At 41.7% G+C, this 23,945-nt stretch overlaps 1 protein-coding gene across 1 annotated transcript in view; it reads left to right on the top strand.

The window, feature by feature from the left end:
* LOC117547585 (zinc finger protein GLI2-like) overlaps nucleotides 1-23,945 on the top strand; it is a 97,651-nt gene that overhangs the window by 51,439 nt on the left and 22,267 nt on the right. Inside the window, 3 exon segments of the mRNA XM_034218403.1 lie at nucleotides 7,765-7,961; nucleotides 12,285-12,334; nucleotides 12,336-12,483. Coding sequence (XP_034074294.1) covers nucleotides 7,765-7,961; nucleotides 12,285-12,334; nucleotides 12,336-12,483 — 395 coding nt within the window.

The raw sequence follows: 23,945 nt of genomic DNA, 5'->3' as shown, positions 1-23,945 counted from the left end.
TCCACCAATGATCTGATATTAAAGAGACACATAGTGACTCTTTCAGCTACCTTTGCTAAACGCCATCTCCTGACTCTCTTGTATGTGTTTTATATGCTGTACAATTCATCTGAAAAGTAAATGATTTGATTTGTTAGGCATTAGCAGTCATTAAAGAGTATTGCACTCATGGAGTAACTATTAAAGGAAATTATAGAAATGGATGAACCAGAGATATTGTCTTTTATATTTCATGCCATCCTGTGTCCTTTAAACTGTTAGTACCCTTTAACTGAGGTTCTTGTTGGACTGTCTAAGGCCCTTTTATTCTTTCTTTATTCAAAAGCTGTGTTTTCCCTAAATAATCTCCTGTGCAGTACAATAGATTATTTTCCTGCATTACCCAATGTCAGTTCATGAAGCAGCCTTGCTTCTGCCATCTTTCTGCTCATTTCTAATGTCTTGATGCAGAATTTAAAAGTAGCAACCTTCTGGCTGTGGTTTTACTGCCTTTTACGAACTTAGCGGCCATCAGAGAGCAGAAACATGCCGGAGCCTCTTGTGGAATGACAGCAGAACTTGTGTTCTGCATATTGTGGAATCGGGCATCTTCTGTGCAAACCCACAAGCCCGGAAAGCCAGCCAGGGTGCCAACGTGTTTGACCGAGTAATTAGCATCCGAAATCCAGCCTTCCGTTCCCAGAACCTCAACGACAATGCAACAGATGATAAAAACAGATCCCCCGCTCATTCCACAGCTTGTATTTATGCTTTTTGGGAGGCAGTCGGGGGCAAATTGCAGCACAAGAAAAGTTGAAATATGCCCAAGGATGTTGTGTGGCAGACACCGCCCCTGTACACAAACACATGTGGCCACTCTGCAGGAAATCAGACCGCAGCACGGAATGTGTTGATTAAAGACAGTGTACAGATCGAGTCCATGTTGTTTCTCCGCTTCATTGTTTCGGGTTGGTTAACATGGAAGTGTGGGGGTGCAAGATTTTCCACCCTGACGATTGGTTGTCAGTGGTCTTGACAGACGTGTCATGTTGTTGCCTGTTGGCCCCGGCCTCGCTCATCGTCACGGATAATGTTTGAATGTGGATGCTCCCTGAGTTACAGCCTGGAATGTGCTGCAGAACAGACAAGAGACCTGTCAATCAAAAGATTGGGAAGTGGCAAATCAATAGCCCGAAATGTCCTCGCGGCTCACACGGTCTCAAAATGATTTTCTTGCACTCTAAAAAGACTAAATGGTATGTGACAGCAGCGGAGCAGAATAATAGATAATTACCCTCTGTAAAATCCCGTCTCATTTAAGTATATTATCCAATCGGCTGACATTCCACTGGGCCCCTCCTTTGTACACTGCCCCCTCCTCTCGGGGAGTACAGTATCAAGTTGTGTCCAAATCCTCAGCATCCTGATCAGGGCCCCAAAAACAACCAAGGCAAGTTCTTAGTGTCCCCTGTGGGGCAGCGCGGTGATTTATCTTGATCGCCGTGGCTGCCCAGAAGTACAGAGGGGAGTGTGTCCCATCATAATTCATCCCACTCCGAGCCAGTGGGGAAAATGCCAGAGAGGCAAATTGTGACTTGTTGGTCAGCCAGGAGGCAGGAGGACGGACAGAAACCCGCTCCTCAAACACAGGTTGCATGGGCAGCATCTTGTGGCAGCCCAGAGAGAAATACGCAGAGTCATCAGCTGCAGAAAGGCCCATTACTTTGTGAATTCACACTATAGTGAACATGGCTGTATTATGACTATTGTAGGTAAGGTCAAAAGATAGTTACGGAGCCGGGAAGAAGGTTAATATTCCGTCATATAACTAAATCCAAAATTAAATTGGTTAATTCTCTAATATTAAAAACATCATCTATCAATCAATTAATTTGCTCGAAAGAAATTCACAAATTATCTGAGATTGAAGACAGAAATAAAGACACTTATTAGGGCTGCTCAATTAATCGTGTTTTAATCGCAATTATGATTATGGCTTGCAACGATTACGAAAACAACGTAATCTAAATAATAAAATTATTCTTTTATTTTAATTTTTTTTCTTTCAAATTACAATTTTTTTTAATTGGTTTTTCAGTTGAATTATACTTAAAGTTCAGGGTAATCAACTGTTAAAAACATACTGTTCAAAAAAAAATTCTCCAATAAATTGATGTTTTCAAAGTAAATGGATAATCGTTTTTAATAATCGTGATATCAATTTGACCCAAATAATCGAGATTATGATTGTTGCCATAATCGAGCGGCCCTAACACTTATACAATGTACAATACTCACTGTGAAAAACATACATTGTTATACATTTCACAACATTTGTATTTGAATAATGTCTCAACACCTTGTTAAGGTTAAAGTTAGTTCATTTATATATCACATTTCAGACACAAGGTAGTTCAAAGTGCTTTACTTACCTAATGAAATGTAACATATGCCTCTTAGTTCTTAAAACGGCTGCGACTTTTTAGCCATGATTGTGTATTTATTGCCTTTATGTTTATTCTATTATTACTAATGTGTGCTTTTCTTCTCTATATATAATAAGTTAGCTTACTCTTTATTATTGCTTGCCTTTTTTACATGCTATGCAACATTTGCTGTATGACTGTACATTTCCCCGCTACGGCAATAATAAAGGAATTCTGATTCTGATTCTATCATGGCCCTGATATACGCTGTCAAAGAAACTAGATTGGTTCAAATGATCAACGCTAAAATACCTGAAGTCTTCCTTCCTGGGGTGAAGTAGTTCATAGGATTGGTCCAGAGGTTGTTTGGGACTCACTCCTCTGTATGTTCACTCTGCTATGTACTTACTCATCACGTTACTCATATGCTCAACAAGCTGGCCATGTCCCAATCACTTTTTCTCACTGCAGGGATTTAACAATGGAACAACAGAGAGCATGTAATCACACAGTACAGAACACAGAGACAAAATAGCAATTACCAGCAGGAACTGAAAGCATGTCATCTCCTCACTGGATCCCTCTATCTATTCCTGCTCAAGTATCTGCCTTACAAGGATCCTCAGAGCACTTTTATCTGGCATCATTGAAGAATTTAGATTTTCAGCAGAGTTTCTTAGCATGTTTCCACCAGGCCAGCCATCCATTGTGTTCAGGTATGATGGAACCTTCTTTAAAAGGCAGCCACTTATTAAGAGCCAGGCCTCAAAGAGCTTCCCATTCAGCCTGTGCCTCTGAAGCCTCTGGAAAACACAGACTTCAAGTAACATCTTGTCAGTAAAAGGGTGGATCGACAACGCTTCAATAATAGTACCTGCCAGACAGGACTGTCATTTGCAGCAGCAGCACATTTCACCGTATTATCAAGGTCGTCTAGGTGATTTACTACAGCTGGAGTTTTGTGTGTCGACACGCTGGTTTGCTATCGGCCAAGAAACAAATAACTATTGTTGATGGATAAAGGTTTGAAGTAAAGTATTGCAAAAAGGTTTCTGGTAGGTGGAACATGCTGGTGAAGGAGCATGCTGATTAGAACTACTATTGAAGTTTACACTTTAAGCTCTGAATATGATGACACATAAAGCACGATCACAAGGAACTCATAGGGACTAACACATGGTTGTTTTGGGCCTGGTAGTAAGATTCAGAAAATATGCAATAATGCCAGCCTCATCTTTTATGACTATACGATTTAAAGCATACTCTGATCAAACTTGATATCTGGCTCAAACCAGGATCCGTTTATCAGCACTAATCAAAATGGAGGTAAAGGTGCTGCATACATTAGGATGGTATTTATTTTATTCTTTCCATGGTGGAAACATATTGGACTATATTGCATTAGAAGTGTATTCATCTAAATGCTGGGCAAAAGGTAAAGTAACTAAGTATTACTCAAGTACTGTGCTGAAGTAACATGTTGAGGTACTTGTACCTTACTTGAGTATTTACATTCTTTGCTACTTTGTACTTCACTCCAAATTGTGTCATTTTTACTAAATTGTTTACAGATGTGGATGAATGATGTGAAATCTAATCAAGTGTTAAATCAGACTTTAGTTCCACCTGGAGTAAATCCACAAGCTACCCTGCAGTATACAAAGTCATTCAAACTAGCTGCACCTTCACCAGCTTTGAGAACACTTTCATGATCAATCATTATAAAACATATCATATATATTATTCTGAAATGGACCAATCTGCACAACGACTACTTTTACTGTCGCTTCTTTCACTATATTTTGATGAGAATACTTTTCTACTTTCACTTGAGGAACATTTTGAATGCAGGACTTTTACTGTAACAGAGTATTCCTACACTCTGGTACTTCTTCTTAAGTACAAGATCTGAGTATTTTCCCACCACTGATGGTGGGAATGCCAGTGTGATTTATTTGCTGAGCTGTGAGTCTCCCTGTCTGATCAGAAAGAGAGCCAGCAGCAGAGCCAGTGTACCCAGGTAGTTCTTCTCTGATCTGAGGCGGCACTGCCAACTTCTCTGTGTGCTGCTTTGAGTCGGACTGAGGGAAGCATGTTTTTGTGTATGGAGCGGCTGTTTCTTCTCACTTCTCCGCTCCCGCCCAGAACAGAGGGCTCTTTATGGTTGTTTGCAGGGGAAGACTGGGCCTGACGGCAGAAAGTTGGCCCTCAGACAAGGCCAGCAGTCTGCAGGCGCTTACTGGAAACGGAGCGAGGGCCGGGCTCCGGTTGGTTGGCTGCCTCAGCTGGGCCGGGTGCAGGTTGGCATCCGCACATAGGCAGGGAATGAAAAACTGAGCAGGGAAACTCTGGAGAGGGATTTGTGGGGGGGGGGGGGGGGGGGGGGGGGGTTCATAAGCCCACCTTTCATTGCCATAGCCAGTAACTACAACCTGGACCAGTCACACTCATGTCATCAGGGTCAACCCATCTGACACCTCTGACTGATGTTCTACAGATCTATACTGAAATATTTATGTATGTACTTATCTAATTTGAAATAAACTTAAGGCATCTATTGTCTGCATACAGTAGCTTAGCATTCACTGAAAAAACGGAAACGTTGACTTTAATTAAATGTATTAAGTCAACAAATGTCACATAACTGTATTTGGTTAGTTGAAAGCAACACTATTAAGTTGAACCTAATGTTTTTTATCTAAACGTATTAGTTTTGCTTTGAACTAACCAAATACAGTTGTGGAAATCTTTTGACATAAAACATTCATTAAAGTCAATGTTTCGTGGTTTTTAGTGCAGACTGATACAAAAGCTTTGGTTGTAACCACTAATAACCTTAGAAAAATAATGTCACTTGCTATTGTGATCCGGGCACCATTCAACATGAACTATCTGTTACACCCTTTTATTACACATGCAGTTGTTGCAGCCAAGAATCAAAACCACACATATAAACACTCATGTGTTCACCACAGCCATCAGGCTGCTAAACTGTGAGCCTAAACAGCATCTCTCAGGCACTCATAAAGACAGCTATGCTATGTCCTCTGTTTTGGTGTGTCAGCATCACAGAAGGACTGCCGGCCCAATGTTCATGAGACATTCTTAAAGAGTGAAGCATGATCCAAGGATGAAGACATTAGCCATTTACTGTATCAGCTGTTTACGTGATGGATAGAAACATTATTTGTTACTTTCGTTCACCATATGAGATAGGGCATAGTGCCTTTATTGTAATTACATTGTGTTTATAATTCTGAGTGTCAATATGGTCATATTTTATACAACAGAATGCTTCACTATTATGAGATGGACAAAGTAAGGTAAGGTAAGGTAAGTTTATTTATATAGCACATTTCAGACGCAGAGGCAATTCAAAGTGCTTTACATGATCATTAACACATGATAGTAGAACAGAGAGGGAAACAAAGTAGTGTGTATTCTTTGATACCGTCCAATGGGGTCATTCAAACACTTTGAATATAAATGTTGACCTAACAGTAAAGTGACCTCAAACGGGAATTCCATTTTCAAAAGAGGCTCCCATGCCTGACATGTAAGTCATCTGTTACTCAGGCTCATTGAGTAGGGGCCTCACTGACATTATTACAGTGAGTCATCTAAATCCTCTTGAGGTTGATTACCTTCAACCCTTTTTCTTGTCTTTGTCCTTTTTTCCTAACAGAGTTTGACTGATGACCTATATATCTATACACACTTGTAAGAGGATGTTAATGCTTGTTGCCACATACAGTTTTAATGGAGATAATGTGTAGGGGTCCTAGGGTTCTCATGTGTTTTATAATATATATATATATATATATATATATATATATATATATGTATGTTTGTATATGTGTATATGTTTGTATGTATATGTCATTCAACAAGTAAAGCAGATTAATAATAATAATAATAACAATAATAATCATAATAATAACAATAATAATTAATAATATTAATAATGATAATTATTTATAGATTATAGATTATAAATAAATAATTGAGGGAAAAGGGGGTGAGATTAAATTAATTATACTTCTTCTCACTCCTTTTCGAACACTAGATGTGGGATTGTTTACTGTTGCTAATGCTGTTGTTGTTGTTGTTGTAAATGTTACTTAGTTTAGTTTTCTCTTACATAACTATGCACTGCAACATTTCTTTGTTTTTTGCAATTATTTATTTTACTTGTTCGAAATAAAATGTATCAATCAATCAATAATTTAAGCTAATCCATAATATTCCACATTCAATTCTTTGTTTCACTGAAAAAACTTTAAACTTAACATTATTGCTTTCAACTAACCTAATACAGTTAAGTGAAATCTGTTGACATAATACATTTAATAAAGTCAATGTTTCAGTTTTTTCTGTGTTTCTGAAAGAAGTTGACTTGTATCACTGTAACCTAACTCTCAGTTAAACCATAGAGTTTCACCTAAAGTCCACTTACATTCCAAGATTGTATCATGTGAAGATAGACAATGTATTAAACAGCCAGCTCATTCAGTCGTCCTCTATTAGTCACTCAACCTGCTTAAGAGACTTTCTGAGGGATGACTGTCTACCAGGTGCTCCTGCCACACACAGGGGGGGGGGGGGGGGGGGTGGTGGCAGGCATCTTATCAGAGCAGGAGCACACTAGGTTGACATAAGTACCAGTGCCCCTTCAAAGGGATGTGCCACTGCCAGCGGCCAGCAGACGTGTTTATCTGGAGTTCAGCCCCTCTGGGCGTTTGAGAACTACAACACCCACTTGTCTGTGTTTCTGCAAGCAGAGATGCCAATTACCTGTCAGAGATGACATATTTAGTGAACAGCTCCATGTGACCGGCAGGCTGTTGGAGAACTTCTGACTTTTCTTGCCATATAGACTGCTACTTAAGGTTTTTGAACATCCAATTGTACTCTTTTATCATACACCATGTAAAACCTGACAGTGTTTTGCCCACCCAAACTGATAGAGGATACACTTCCTGGTAGCCTTGCAATGGAAAGCCCTCAGTCTCGACTTGTCTGTGGCTCTAGGGCTTAATAGGAGAAGGCGAACAAAAAGGGATTATTATGTATTAGCTGCGGGACCGGGGGGGGGTGTAAGTGGATTGAGACGGCAGACACTTTTGTGAAATAACAGTGGTTAAGGCTTGTCTATGAACATACCAATGAAGATCACTCACGATGATAACTGAGCACAATCCAAGTAATTAAATTAACACAGGATGTCTCCACTATCCACATCCTAGCATCTGCTCTTGTTTTTCTATTTATCTATGACCCTCATACTCCATTGCTTCTGTTTCCTTATTTTTCTGTGTCATTTGTTTGGACTGGTCTAACTCTAACTCCCTCCTCACAGACATCCAGGACTGACGGGCAGTCCAGTCATCTCAGATATTTCCCTGATCCGCCTGTCACCCCACGGATCAGGAGAATCACCGTTCAGCCATCCTCATCCTTACGTGAGCCCTCACATGGAGCACTACCTCCGCTCGGTGCACAGCAGCCCCACCCTCTCCATGATCTCAGCGGCCCGAGGACTGAGTCCTGCTGAAGGTAAGATCTGACCCACGTGCCGGCGTTGCAGCATTAACAACAATTGTCTGTAATAATATTGTAGCGTGAAAATCAAAAAGATATGAAACAGAAAATAACTCAAAATAAAACTGCCAGTGAAGCCACAGTTAACGAATCTTACGCAGGGAATGATTTAAGTCCAAGCAAAAGTATCCTTTGGTTCCAATATCATCAAAGGTACAATGAACAGTGTATTCTTGTCTTGCAGCCTTTCCTGTAGACTTGACTTGAATCCCCCTGGTAAATGTGCGCTAACCCAACCACCAGTTGTCTCCAATATAAACACCAGGTGCCCAAATCACCCAGTGCCCAAAACTGCCTTCAAAATAAAAGCATATACAACTACTTTATTCTAACTGAAATAATTGCAATAAATAATTATACATTTAATATAAACAAAAACAGCAAGAAATGAAGGAATACAAATCATTAAATATGTATATATGTAGATAAACCATCGTATATCGTGCAAACACATTATTGATCATAAAGAGTTAATCAAAATAAACACTAGGGCAGGTACATTTAGTTACCTATTGCAAGCGCTGTAACAGGATGTGAGGAAGACATGCAGGAGCTTCTCACATGCTGTCAATCACCTCTGCTGGTAGAGGTGCCTGATCAGGGTTCGAGTTATGTGGGAGCCAATGAGAGCTGAGCTCCCATAAGGAGGGGTCTGAGCTCCCACGGACGCAGTGAAATCATACATCTGTGTCGCTAATACATTACCAACAACCATTATTTTAATCACAAATAATGCATGTGTCAATGTAATGAGTATTATTTACGTTAACGAGGTGAATAGGCTAAAAGAAAAACATGTTTTCCAAAAGAACTACGCATCTCTTGAATGACAATATGCCTGCGCTGCACCTCCAAGGTGCGCAATACAATATTGCACAATCTATGCCTGTGAGCGTGCTGCGCGAGCCGAGAAGACGTGCGTAGTTTAACCTTTTCATATTTAAGTTTGTAGCAAGTAGAGGGCTGCTGGCAGGCCCGGACTGGCCATCGGGAGGACCGGGAGGTTTCCCGATGGCCTGGCGATTTTTAATTTTTTTTTAATGTAGGCTATTGTGAACGCAACGCATCGCAAATGTGGGTTTGCCTCACACAGGGTGACTGTCTGTCTACATGATGTGGCATCTGTTTCATATGGGTGTTTCCGTAGTCTCTTTATTTTCCCCTCAAAATGCACCAGATTGATGCATTTCACTCACCCCCTAGAGGATTTCAGGTCCACCCCCCAAAATATGTTCACATGGATAGGTTCCCAAATACATTTGCACATTTTTAAAATAGTAACCCTGTCCGTGTGTGTGTGTGTGTGTGTGTGTGTGTTGTGTGTGTGTGTGTGTGTGTGTGTGTGTGTGTGTGTGTGTGTGTGTGTGTGTGTGTGGTGTGTGTGTGTGTGTGTGTGTGTGTGTGTGTGTGTGTGTGTGTGTGTGTGTGTGTGTGTGTGTGTGTGTGTGTGTGTGTGTGTGTGTGTGTGTGTGTGTGTGTGTGTGTGTGTGTGTGTGTGTGCACGTGCATGCATGCGTGCGCACAGATGTATTAGTTTCAAAGACCCCCATAGAGCTCAGTTTATAACTCGAACCCTGTGCCTGATGTGTGAATAACTTCCAATGCATACCTGTTCTTCCACAAACACTCATGCACTTACACCAAGTGATGTGGAAAATCATCTACATGGTTGCTATCCTGCAGCTGCTTTGACCAGCTCAAATTAAGGAGGTGGTATTACAGTTGAGCGGGTTCACAATGTATGTATCCTGCGGACTATAAACCAACTCTGACTGCTTTGTTTACACAGTTGATTATTTAACTGATGGTGATAATTAGCCTCGCACCTTATGTATTCCCATACATGAAGTACACCTTTCACCGAGCAAGTTATGGTGTGATTGCATGTGTGTGCATGCTGGTGATTTGGGAATGTATCCAAGACTTGCTTTGCGGTGCGGGCAACTTTCCTGCTTATTTGTTTGTGCAGGAGAAACCATGAAAATTAGCACAGAAAGAAACACGCGGCACCACTGAACTCGCTGCCCTGTTCAAACAACAGGTTGGAGAAGTGAGGAGCCACAGGCCTGCTACAGCACCGATAAATCCCCAAGCACACGCTGCTGGCAACTAATGCCTCACTGGCTTTCAAGAGAAGCAATGCGGAAGAGATGCTGTCACTGATAAAGTGGCAGGGAAGTATGGCACCAAATGGAGGACACTGTGCAGCTCTGCAGAACATAAATAAAGTCTGTAGGACCACGGAGATCAGTGGAGTATGTGTAAATCCTCTGATAGAGAAACCTGGGTGCGAGGCAAGTGGTAAATGTTCTTTGCGAAATGCATAAGAATTGGAAAGGGGACTAGAACAATGGACTGAAGTATAAGTTGTTTAAAACTGATTGCACTACAGTATATCCAGGTATCAGTATTCCTTTTCCACAGAGGGCACAAGCTTTCCATACAACTGATTATGCACTACCTCTTTTAATATCAGCAGGGCTGTTTTGTCATACTGACCGTAGTTTTTTGGTATATCTATATTTCATTTAAATATTTCTCTATATTTTAATGTTAGAATAGTCCCTTTCTTTTAAATGATCTTCTTTCACTGTGTTTATGTATGCACCAAGGCAACCAAACAGCTTTGTTACCAAACAGCTGTTTCTGATTCTGATATGCAACAACTATTAACCAGAAGAGACACAAAAATCTGAATTAATAATGTTTATGGACACCGTAAGATGCATCAATCGATACATAGAGACATATAAAAAGCCTCTTACCTTCTAATATTTTATTTCCCTGTAAAATGTCAGAAGCTCAACAATGCCCCAAAATCGAAAGAAAAGATAGGGTCGATAACATGTGCACAACTTCCTCCTAACAAAACAAATGTGGCGTATCATATTCTGTAGTTCATAAACTTATGACACTAACCTATAGTGTAATGGGATTTAATTGGGACCAGTGGAGGTGTACCTGCTGTCTGTCATTTTCTGTGTTCATAAGTGAACGCACAAACACAGAACGCTGCTCTGTGGAGGCAGTAACGTGATCACCGGCAGCTGTAGAGAAACCGGAGGAATATGCTGCTGCTGGAGCACAAACACGCGGCCTGTGCTCTGTTAGCACGGCCTCACAGCCTCTGATGGATCTAGATTGTTTGGTTTACGTTGCGCTTATGTGTCTTTGCACAGAGGGGTGGGGGGAGGCTGTGGTTTCTCTCCCTCAATATCCTACTTGGCCCCGACCCCAACCCCCACATCTCCCCATTACCAGCAGCATGCATATTAATCCACCAACGGCCTACACCCCTGTCCCCTCAACACACCCCAACACACTGTGGGAAGGGGGGGTAGAGCAGCAAATGGGGGGGGAAAGGGGATGCTGGCCCAGTTTGATTAAGTAAAGAGGAAAACCAATCCATCCCTCACTCTTATACTTCCTGACACTTTTAAATGTGGCTTTACTGGGTGCAGGTGTTAACACATTTTAAGTCAATACTCCCTTTGCCCACGCAGCGTTTGAGGCCTCCTCAGCATTATGAGTCCTCATGCACCTGCACTGTGTGACGTCAGCCTGTCAAACTTTGTGCACAACAGCAGAGATGTGCGAGAATGTGGTATTCCACCGCCCCCCCCCCCATCTGCCTTTCTCCGTTTCTCCCTCTGCTTCCTTTGCTCCCTAGAGATATTTTCTCATAGACCAGCAAGCCTCAAAGACATCAGACATCTTTTATCAAAAGCCTCAGGCCCCGGGGCATGCACCCGAGCACAAATATTGAAATCTGTAAAGCAGATCACTCGTCTCCTCTGTGGAGGCCTCCTCGCAGCTTTCTGTTCATGTCTTTGTTGTCATTCTGTCAAGGGTATTTTAAATGTTAGAATCAGAATGTGTTTCACTCAGCATCTCTGACTTGTCAAAATGTCTTAAGCATCACTTTGTGAGTTTTTTAGAAGCCTAAATGAAAAGCAAAAAACTAAATTCAGACAGTACGTCTACGTATATCATTTATTATAAAACGCAAGTATTACATTAAATGCCCCTAAGAATCCCCATTTCAAAAATGTTTACCAGTAATCTGATTCCGTCTTTTTTATTATTTAACTGTAAGGGTATACAGTTAGCTTTTGTATGTGTCCCGTAATCCCGTTAGGGTGTAATCTGTTACTCCCAAAGCCTGATAACTAATGAAGCAAAGGCAGACATTTCTCCAAAGACCTACCTCCTGAATTAATGATTCTCTAATGTTTCATTAAATGAGGTGTATCCTATTCCTTTCTCTTGTTGCTGCAGTGACCCACGAACACCTGAAAGAGCGGGCCCTGTTCAGTCTGCCCCCCCCACCCTCCAGGGGCCAACCCCACAGAGTACTACCACCTGATGGCCAGTGCCAGCCAGCGAAGCCCCTACGGGGACCTGCTGATGCAGAGCAGCGCGGCCGCAGCAGCAGCAGCAGCAGCTCATCTTCCAGATTACCTCAGCCCCATGGATGGTGAGGATACAACACTTGTGATTGTTGAAGTTTAACCAAATTACAATTTAACCCTCCTGTTGTGTTCGTTTCTCCCCCTTGGTGTCCCTGGTCAAATTTGGTCTGTTTTAACTGGTCTTACATTAACATCAAATCATCACCAAATTGTATTTAACACATTTTAAGCTGTAAACAAGACTGGTTACATGAATTACCTCATTGAATATACAAAGAATAGACACTGAAAAGGTATACCAAAAATAACATTTTGTTGATTTGGTTGTGTACTGTCTGATGGAAGAACATAATCTAGGGTTATCCATTCATTTCCTATGGAGGCCATATTTGATCAAGAAAAGCATAGATGTTACAAAGTTCAATGAAAGTGATGATCAGCACTTTTATATGTCTACTGTGGAGCATATCATAAGGCCTTGAAGCAATCGAATGTAAAACACAATATTTATGATGGATGAAAGTAGTAAAACTGTCAGATTTGACCAGGACAGGACAGGAGGGTTAAGATATTGTACTGTAACTGAACAAATTGACATATTTACAATCAAGCGTACCAGTTCAGTTACTCTGTGCTATTTATATTATGAGAATTATACTATAAGCATCAATAGCAAATCAGATATTAAAATGGTTAGATTTGTAGAGCATTTTATCAAATCTAAATCCTGTAACAAAGTTCACTTATCTAATTCAAAACCTGTTTGTATCCACATTGTACTCCTTGTTATCAGCATACTTGGTTTTCACAGATGGAGATTCTGAATCCAACATTTAATAGCAAAAAAGTTTTATGAAAAGACTTACCAGAACGTTAGTCTTTGTCTAATAAACAATCTTTTAGTAGAGGAACCATCTTTCAGAGAGTTTAAGGCTAATTTACACATGAAGTGTTGTCTCTTGGCGAGCTATATGTTATCAAAGTGAATGCTGATATGATGGCCTTTGTACCACTAGTGTGTGTCATTGAAGAGAGTGACGCCCGCTCCAAGCTATACGCCTGCTACAGTATACCTGAATGATCTGCACATAATATAATGGAATGAGAAGAGACAGAAGAATCTAAATATGTTATAGATCCTAAAGAGAACCTGTAATAGAAAGCTTATGTCAGTGTGATATTTCCATGCCAGAAATTATTAATTATCTCAATGAACTCCCATCGCAGTTCTACTAAAGCCCATGCATGCCTTTCATCCCTGGTACAAGAGTAACAGGCAGACTTAACAGCCATGTCGGCCTTTGTTCTCAGCACCAGGCATGTTGATACCATCCTCTTATTTTTCCTCTGGAGGCCTTTTCATGGAAGAGTTCCCCACATCAAAGCGAGTGGAGCTTTTTTAGACTTATAGCATGAGGGCCAAGGCTAGTTGAGGGTGCATAAACACTAAAAGCCCAGAGGCCGGGGAGATCGTAAAATCACGTATTAACTCAGAGTGTCTCATTCTGATGCTGTTGCAGGTGTGTTTCTACTGTTATTATGGGTAACATCCGACAAAACAAATCCATGATGGTTGGTGTCTGATCTCTGTCAGGGAGTGAAGACAGAGATTATCTTCATGTGCTGCATTCGCTGTCCAGTAAATGATAGTGATGAGGCCTGATACACACACATATACAGACAGACAGTAAAAGTAGAAATAAAATGGTCTGAAAATACTTATTACAAGTAAAAATCCTGAATTCTTAATGTTACTTAAATAGTGTATTATGAATTATGTATGTTTTATTTAAACTTATTATTATTGCGTTCAACTAACCTACTACATTTATGTGAAATCTGTTGACATTTAATTAAAGTCAGTGTTTCAATTATTTCAGTCTACAGAAATATGATCAGCTAAATGTAGTCAAAGTACTCAGGATGCAACACAGCTTTTGTTTCAACAGAATATTGTATTATCCTGTTTTTATCACTAATAAATATGTGGATGATGAGCATTTTGATGTTGTATTTTATCGATTTGGAGCTAATTTTATACATTTGTATCAATATACTCGGTTGTGTTTATACATTAGTAGAACAGTACTCTTTATTATCTTATATCACATGTTTTTGTATGTAAAAAGTAACTATGAGTCTTAAATAAATGTAGGGGGTAAGAAGAACAATATTCCTCGTAAAAATGTAGTGGGGTAAAAGTATAAAGTCGCATAAAATGTAAATACTCAAGTAACAATTACGTCTAAATAGTACTTGAGTACTTGATTAATCTACTTTCCACCTCTGCAGACATTGGCACACAAAGAAAACTAACAGCCCGGCGATGCTACATGTGCTTCCACACACTCACAGAGAAGCTGTTTGTTCCAGTCAGCTCCTCTATCAAGATGACGCTCAGGCAGCAGAACAGAAGTTTGATTTCAGCAGCGCAACGCTTCCAAGAAAGCTTCAGCCCTTATGAATGGGGAATAGAAAGTGGAGAAAACTGTGTGTGAAACTCAGTCTTTTCAATGCCTGATAATCAAATAGTGGCCTTGGCAGCGGCCCGCCCTGCTCCAGGAGCTCGCTCTCTCTTTCCTCCCCTCCAGCCACCCACCCAGGGGGGAAAAACTGCCCTACTGCTTTCACCACCCAGTGTCACTGATCCAAGGTCTCTGTAGGACACCAGGGTGACCAGGTGTCCCGCATCACTGAAAGAACTGAAACATTGACTGGTGTTTCATTTGGAGATTACATTAAAGCTTGCTTGGGACCATGGTACTGTTGGATTTTATTTAAAGCAACTAAATAATATATTTTTGTACCGATTAAGAGAAATTGGACAATTCCCCACGGCACCCCAGACGTTCTCTCATGGCAAACAGGGTGAATCTTTACACAGAGGTATTCAAAAACAGCAGAGAGGGAAACAGGTCACTCAGATATGGGATCGCTCGGTAATTCATCTTTAAAAATGACCTCAATCACTTTGTTAAACGCTAAGGGAACATCTACCTCCAACCACCTCAGTGACCGCCACTGTGCTGCATCATCCGCACTTGTTTGGTGAGGCTGTTTGCTCAAATAGCCACAACCCCCCCTCCTCCCTCGCCCTCAATGCTGCGTCCACACTTGCTGCCACACCGTCCTGGTAGCTTTTATTTAGTGTTCGGCCATTCTCAGAGTGATGTGGTCAGGGTAAGGGGCTCTTCCATTACGGCCTCTAGTCACAGGGGCCCATGTTGACCACAACGGCCAGCTAATGGTCACCGCGGGCAGCCTCCGCCTAAATCAAAGGCCTCATTTACTGCCAGTGTGGAGGAGGAGCAGGGGCAGAGGTGGCAAATATGCGCTTCATCCCTCACCGTGAGTTTTAGAAGGCAGAGCAGATTAAACCCATATTAAAAATCAATGTATTCATTAATATTCAGCAGACCCACCGCAAAAACTAGGAGACCTCGGTGAACCCGTAGTATGAATTGCAAGGCTCAGGGTGAAAACATGAAACACTGAGCGCTGCTGTGCAGGAGTGTGCGGCTGGAAAAGCTCTGGACAGCGGGTGGGGGTGTCAAGACTACAGGTCTTACCGCTCCACTTATGAATTTTAAGATTTACAGTTGTGCACGCATGGAGTCGGTCCCTTAAAACCAGGAATGTATCTCCATTATATGGATAAGACAACATTAAAAGCCATGCCATGATGTTGTCTGAAGAGCAGGACTTCACAGAATCTGGAGGACTTGTTTTTATGGCCTTAGTCAAAACACGAACGGACCCAGGAAAAGGGTTGTGTAATTGCTCTTGTTTCACTGTTTAAAGATCCAGAAGATGGGTTTTTCTCCCATATAATTGCTACATAATGTGTGATGGACAGGAATGCTAGACCTACCAGCGGCTGTAAAGGCCCTGACACACCAAGCAGTCACCAGAGAACTCGCCGACTGTTGCGTCGCCGTGTTCTCCTGCGTCTTGGCCATGTGTCGCACTGGAACACACCGCAAAGACTTCAGCCGAGTATGTACGAACTGCACATGCGTGAGTGGCAATAACTCTCCTTACCAGCAGGCGGCGGTAGTGTGTATTCGTCATTCAAAAGAGGCAACAACCGGAAGACAGAGAAGAAGAACAGACTACGTGATATAAACAAACAACAAATAGCGTGTGCGTTCCATTTTCACTCTCGTCTGTCGAAAAACATGTTTCGTGCGGTACTGGAGCTATCAGCCATTGGAGTGTTGCTTGTGGAAGACATTCTCAAGCAACCGTTTCACTTCTCATGCACTGATTCGCTAGCTGAACAGCCAATCAGAGTGATTTCTTTGTCCGACTGCCTGTGGCCAAATAAGGCGTGTCACGGCCGACGGTGCGGGACACACCAAATTGAGTTTGGGCGACAGGGCACGCTTCGTCGTCCGACTAACGGCCAATTTCGGCCTGGTGTGTTAGGGCCTTAAAAGCCTGGCTGTAACTCTAAGCCATACTTGCCAACCTTGAGACCTCAAAAATCGGGAGCATTTCAAAACCACCACGGGGGGCAGGGGGGAGAGGGGTTAGATTAACATTAACATGCTTATTGTAGTTGTGGCCTGTAGCACCATCCTTGATGGAACATATGTGTGGGCCGGATCTGTATTTTACAGGAAAGGAGTGAGCAGAGGGTAGGGTTGTCGATTCTTGTTCTGTTTTCTGTGACTATCTGCCTCACTCATGGATGTATAATAAGAACGCCTCACCCTCTCAGACTTTCAGTTGCGCGCGCTACTAAAGAGACGCGCTACCATGGAAACCAAACAATGGTGTAGCTGTATTAAAGTCCGAGTGGAAACAGTCCTGAGTAAATCTGATTTTGTCAGAAATCGGGAGAAATGCGGGAGAAATATGACCCCGGGAGGAAACCGGGAGAGGGCAATGAAATCGGGAGTCTCCTGCGAAAATCGGGAGGGTTGGCAAGTGTGCTCTAAACTGCTTCTGTATGTCGGTGTTAGAGTCTGTGGTCTGTTTTCCCACATTAATCATCATGGGTCCTTGCCTCATGAGTGACACGGAGACTGAGATGGGCAAACTGGACTAAAATTGCAAAAACACATTATTGCTACAAAGACACTTTGGCATGTCTTTAGGCATTAAATGTAGAACTTTCCTGGTACTTTCTTCGAACAAATCAAGCTTTCGGTAATTCCAGTTTTCTCTCAAATAAAACGTTTTATATTGTTTTGAATCACACATGTTTGAGGATGGCTTGGATTATCTAACTGAATGTAAGCAATTACTTTTGAAGATGTGCAGCCTTTCAACAGGGCCAATGATAAACCATATGTATATTTCCCTCTCTAAACCCAGATAAAAGTGAGAAATAGAATGAATCCAATTTACGTCAAACCATTCAAGCATTAGCTCGGTACACCACCACTACTGTGTGTCCAAATAAAGTCACATTATGTTATACCACATTGGGATTCATTCACAGGACTATTTGTTTATGAGCGGGAAGGTATTTAGGGTGGGTGGGCAGAGAAATATCAGAGGGAAAATGTTGAAGCTCCCACGACAAAAGCAGCGGCCAAAGTAAATGTCTGCCATCCCGAGGAAAAAGATTCCAGTGTTGATGCAGCGGAGGGAGAGAGGGAGATAGATTTGTGTACTGGTGAGGAGTGAGGGGGCGGGAGCGGGGCCGATCCCTTCAGACTGCATACACAAACACTTAACTATATGTTGGTTCATGAGCACATGGTTGGAAGTGTGCGCATAAACACATTGGCAAACACAACGGCTGCTTTGGGCTGGACACTGGGGGCTCATAGAGGATTCAGCACGAGCCCCCTCGCTAATAAAATTCACAGTGTTAGTATTAGTGAAATTTAGCAGGGAAAATAAACATTTCCCTACTTCCACTAGCTAGGGGGGGGCTAGGCTGGCTGAAGATGTGGAGGCCTGGGGCCCTGCTGGCACTAACTCAAGCTGCAGTATGGTGGGGGGGTTGCCCAGTGTGGAGAGGAGGGGGGCTTGAAACTGCTTCACCCCAGCCAGGGTTAAGGTGAACAAGCCAAGGATTATCCACGGAGGCCAACTGCATGGGACATAGGGGGTTACCAACATGATGAGCTTACTTATCTTGAAAAGCACCTTTTAAAATACATTTGAAAATATAAGTAATCAACTCCACTGTACTTGTATTAAAGTTAGCGGCACATGATCACTAGTAAAATCTATTACTCTATACACTTGCAAATGTGCTGTTGTTTTTGTAAGGGTAACTGTATTGTGGCTCCCAATCAGACTACAGTACCAGCATACCAAGTTCCCTTAAAGTAGTACCTATACAAAAAGAATACTTGATTGACATTTTTGCTTTCTTCATTTGAATTCCAACATGTCAATAGAAACATTCAGTTGTGTTTAATGCCACTCAAACTCCTCCCCATCCCAATGATTTCCCCAAATGTATTTCCAGTTTTTCCTGCAATAATCCTTTTAAATGTATGCATTTATTTTTATCAGACACTAATGGCGTGTAGTAGAGACACATTTTCAGACATTTGGGTGGCATCTCAGCACACTGAACTCTCTCTATCCACTCTTGACTTACCACATAACAGACTGCAGGGGTTTTAGCTGTGGAGGGACTTCGACAATCATATGTTGCATTAAAGCAAACAATGCTTGCAAGTGAAATATATTTTTTTTTAAATGTCTTCTAAATTTGGCACAAAAAGGTATTAATACAGTTGTCATTTGAGTAGAGAAGATTTCAATATATTGGGACAATGTTATTTTAGTCAAGGCCTGAAGGTATCCAGTAAAAAGGGGTTAGATACTAGGTTCTGCATACATTTCATTCCCCTCCAACAACCTTATGAGCGATGAGAGACAGGTAAAGGACTCTAAAGGAGTTACACTCCATGTGCTAGCTAGCAGGATGTCACTGAAAGCTAGCTGCTTCTGAGGATTAGCCCAACCCTCCAATTAAAGTGTTTTCATTTTCCACAAAGCCATTTCACTTAAATCAGCACAGGCAAATGCTTAAAATAATCACACACACTCATGCACACTCTTTACTCCCATATTTTTTAATATTTTTTTTTTCTGTACTGTATCAATGTGCAGTGGAGCGCCTGTAATTATGACTCTATATAAATCCAGATCCCACAATTACAACCCGCCCGTGGTGCAGTCACACGGATAGACACACACCATATACACACACATACACACACACACATGCCATTATTACCACAAACTGCTGCGCTGCCGTGGCCTGTGCAACATCTGTTTTCTCACTTGATTCCGGAACCTGCTCACCCTTTCAATTATAACCGGCACCTATAAAACACTCTTTTACCAAGTGGTGAGAGTTGTGTGTGCACGTTTGTGTACAATTAGTTTCAGGTAAAATTAGATTAGACCAATGAAATCCACTGGAACAACACTGAGCTAAACAACACTGAGCTAAACAACACTGAGCCAACACTGAGCTAAACAACACTGAGCTAAACAACACTGAGCTAAACAACACTGAGCCAACACTGAGCTAAACAACACTGAGCCAACACTGAGCTAAACAACACTGAGCTAAACAACACTGAGCTAAAAAAACTAGCGTTTCCACAGCTAAGCTTTAGAAGAATGGACGCATTTCAGTTTTTTGCTGGAGGCGGTGTGAATACATCTGGGCTGAGGTTGATGTACAGATTGAGGGGGTGGTTTGATGATGGAGGTAGAGGGCGGTGTTTCGGGCACAGTGCCCAGAAGGGTGAGGCAGGCGCCAGGCTAGCAGGCCACCAGCCTGTGAGGCCTGTTTCCTGCTTTATAAAGGGGAATATTAATACACTTATCTCCCATTAAATCTGTTGGCAAGACAGCAAGCTCGCCTCTCTGCACAAACAGTAAATCATGCAGCTTTACGCCTGGTATGCAATCAGTGTTGGGAAGTAACGGATTACATGTGATGGGATAACATAATCAGGATGCAAAAAAAAGGGTACATGTATTCCCTTACAGTTTGGCGTAATCAGATTACTGTTACATTTCTGTAAACTGTGAAGTCCATTGAGACAAATGTAAAATAAGAAAAGGGGAACAGTGCCTTGTTCAGGGACACCTCGGTAGCACTTGGTCTTGCCGGGACTTGAACTGGTGATCTTTCAGTTGCCAAGCCAAGTCCCTATCGACTTCGCCACCACCGTCCTTTTGTGATATTGGGCTATTGATTGATTGATTGATTGATTGATTGATTGATTGATTGATTGATTGATTGATTGATTGATTGATTGATTGATTGATTGATTGATTAATTGATTTATAAAAATTGGAAATTACTTGCGGGATTACAATGTTACTAAAACAGATAATTAACTAACTAACTAACTACGACTAAAAGGCCTTAGGCCTATTACAGCCATATCTTATTGATTGATTGATTGATAACCTTATTTAACAGAAAATAAAATGGCAACAACAGGGCTTGGGAGCAGTGGTCGCGTTAACCGAATACCCCCCTGTCAGCGCGAGTGAGTGACGAGTTGTGTACAGACTCGACGGATAATAATGGATTATGACGGAAATGTTACGATCCTGTCCGTCAAAATGACGGACTACGGAAAAGTCTAACGCCACCACTGCTTGGGAGAAAGAAACAATTTGATATTTGGGCCCATTTTCGCTACAATGAGGCGGAGAAAAAAAGTGAATGCATTGTTTTATCAGAAGGGAAGCAATGTGGCCATAACACAGCTGGTAAAAACACCACAAACCTGACCAGATACTCTGCATTCTTAATCATTCAACCTGTGTTTTTCATCAAATAAGGACAAGATATAATCTTATTGTGAAATAAGTGTGACTAAAATGACAAATGATTGGTTTTGGCTAGACTAGTTTGACTGAAATGTTCTATATAATCTGATGACTAAAAAAAGACTCAACAGTTTTCATTGACAAAAATAATTAGTTTTCTTTGACTAAAATAAAACTAAAATGCTCAGACTTTTAGTCGACTAAAACTTGACTAAAATACTTACTGTTTTCTTTGACTAAAATAAGACTAAAATGCTCAGACTTTTAGTCGACTAAAACTTGACTAAACAAAAACAGGATGAAGGTGACTAAATATGACTAAAACTAAAAAGGAAATGTAACACAGGAGTAAGACTAAAACTAAATAAAAAAAATAGCTGACAAAATTAACACTAGTAGGCTACAGGGCTCTCCAAAACGTCGATCGCGAGCTACCGGTTGCTCGCGGGCAGCTTTTCAGTAGCTCGCCGCTCGATTATCGATTACAGCGTAGTAAGGTTGCTTCTTGATTTTTCGGCCGCGGCTGGACAATAACGTTTTTTTATTTTATAATTTGTACTGTCACACGAATATCAAATTGGTCGGTGACGCAGTGATCAAGGAACATACGTGACTGCGCCACAGCGACACCACACACGGAGCAGTCTGCTTTCTCCACCAACACCAGTCAGTCTAGAACCAACAGCAGAATGACCCGCTCTGAATCAGGCGGTGTCGCTGCGGCTGAGAGACACACAGGGAGGGATTTGTGTTTTTTGAAAAACACTCGTTATCGTCATGTCAGGTTTTTGGTGGATTTAATCAAGTCTTGGGTTGCAGAGTATGAACGTCCTCTTGCTATTTTCAGTTGATAAATACTTGTGTAAAGTTTGTGAAGGCAGGAGGAAAGCTTCCGCGATCACCGTCTCCTCTCCGTTCCTCCAAACCCCGCCCCCTCCCTGAAAACAATGAGGCTGCAGCCACACGAGGACAAAAACGGCCGTATGCGTTACTGTTTAGTGTCATATAGACCATTCGGCCACACGAGGACGACCGCATACGGCACTAAACGACTGAGGAAACGATAACGGGTCCCAAGGTGGATAGAACGGTATACGCAACGCTCTGGGGGGGGTCAAACAGCTCCGTGTGTGCGCCCTATACGATCATTTTCTGATAATGATTGCGCAATAGCCCCGCCTCTCTCCACCTCTGCTGCTCACCCCCGCGTCAAAGTAAACTGCACACTGAATTCAGATTATTTATCTTTCTCTCGATATGGACATAAACGCGAGTGAAGTCTAATCTGACAGGACGGAGACACCTCTCAAACTAAACTAGTTATAAATATGTTTATTTTTACTGTCGGCCGAGTCACTCATTACTGGATCAGCTGCTGCATGAAACAGACACTGACGCTGTCCAAAGAGAGGGAAGAAAAAGAGAGGCTCCGTGTATTTTATTATTATATTAAATATAGAGTCGTTATTCATTTGTTTTAAAGCTCAATAAATAACAAAGAAGACCTTTGACCGGCACTTTTATAATTTTGTCGGAAGATTTAAACTTTAATACACATTGACTGGCAAAAAACTCTGCCCGGTTCCCTCGGCCCCCACCGCGGAGAATAAACAGAAGGGCAACCATGACAACCATGCTTCTTCGCTGCTTTTGTGGAGGAAGTTACAGCGCCACGTACAGGCTCCTGCATATGTACTGCAGCTTCTCCAGCGGTTGGAGCTAAACGGAGCGGTCTCGTGTGGGCAGACACTATCCAGATAACTATTGCGTGTGGACGGAAGCTTGTTTGCGATTGCGTTTGCGTTAATCCTATGCGTTTAGCTGTTTTCGTCCTCGTGTGGCCGGGGTCTGAGTGACAGGCTGATAGTGACCCGATAGAAACTTTATTATTCACTTAATCACTGAGATATAATGAAGCTAACTTAATCTCATACATTCATGGGATTCATGTAACAGTAAGACAGAGAATGTGAGTGTGCACCCACATGCACTATTTTTGTTTGTATGCTGTTGTAAATACTCCTGTTGTCTGCTGTGTTCAGACTCAAGTCATGTGTGTGATGCCACATTCAAGTATTCAGTATCCTTTCTTTAACAGAAGGCCGTTGCTAGAAGCTGCAGCTAGACTGCAGAAGCATTCGTTTTTTGTTTTTGAGGATGGAACAATTTCACACACAGATATAGGGAGGCTAGACCAATACAATTGATGTATTATGGTTTAGAATGTAATGTCAAGAATGAGAATGTTGAATGAGAAGATGGCTGAACTGTTCAGTGTCAATCCTGTGGAGATGGAGATAGAGGTTATAAATCTCCAAGATAATGTTCAGCTTAAGTCTCAGCAAAACTCACAACATTTCTGGAGCCTTGTAGACCCAGAAAACCATAAGAACATTCACCAAGCAGCACTGAACATACTGCTTTATTTGGTTCTGTTCTACATACCTTTGTGAAGCAGCTTTTTCTGACATGAATGTCATGAAATCTAAATACAGAACAAGACTGACTGATGAACATTGAAATGACTCTTTTAGAGTTAACCTATGGGTACATTCCAGCATACACCTGTATGGTGGACTCCATGCAGTGCCAATCATCTCTGTGAAAAAGAGTGAAATGCTTGTAAGGTGGTGATTAAGGACATGTATGTGAATGTTCAGTTATGTACTTACTATGAGGGCCATGTAAGCGATGTGATGCAAGTAGCTTTTGGCCACTTTCATTTTTTCAAAGTAGCTCTCAGATGAAGAAA

This window comes from Gymnodraco acuticeps, unplaced genomic scaffold (genome assembly GCF_902827175.1).
Source record: "Gymnodraco acuticeps unplaced genomic scaffold, fGymAcu1.1, whole genome shotgun sequence".
Classification (NCBI taxonomy): Eukaryota; Metazoa; Chordata; class Actinopteri; order Perciformes; family Bathydraconidae; genus Gymnodraco; species Gymnodraco acuticeps.
The sequence above is the reverse complement of the archived record's forward strand: the minus strand, read 5'-3'. Positions and strand labels throughout refer to the sequence as shown.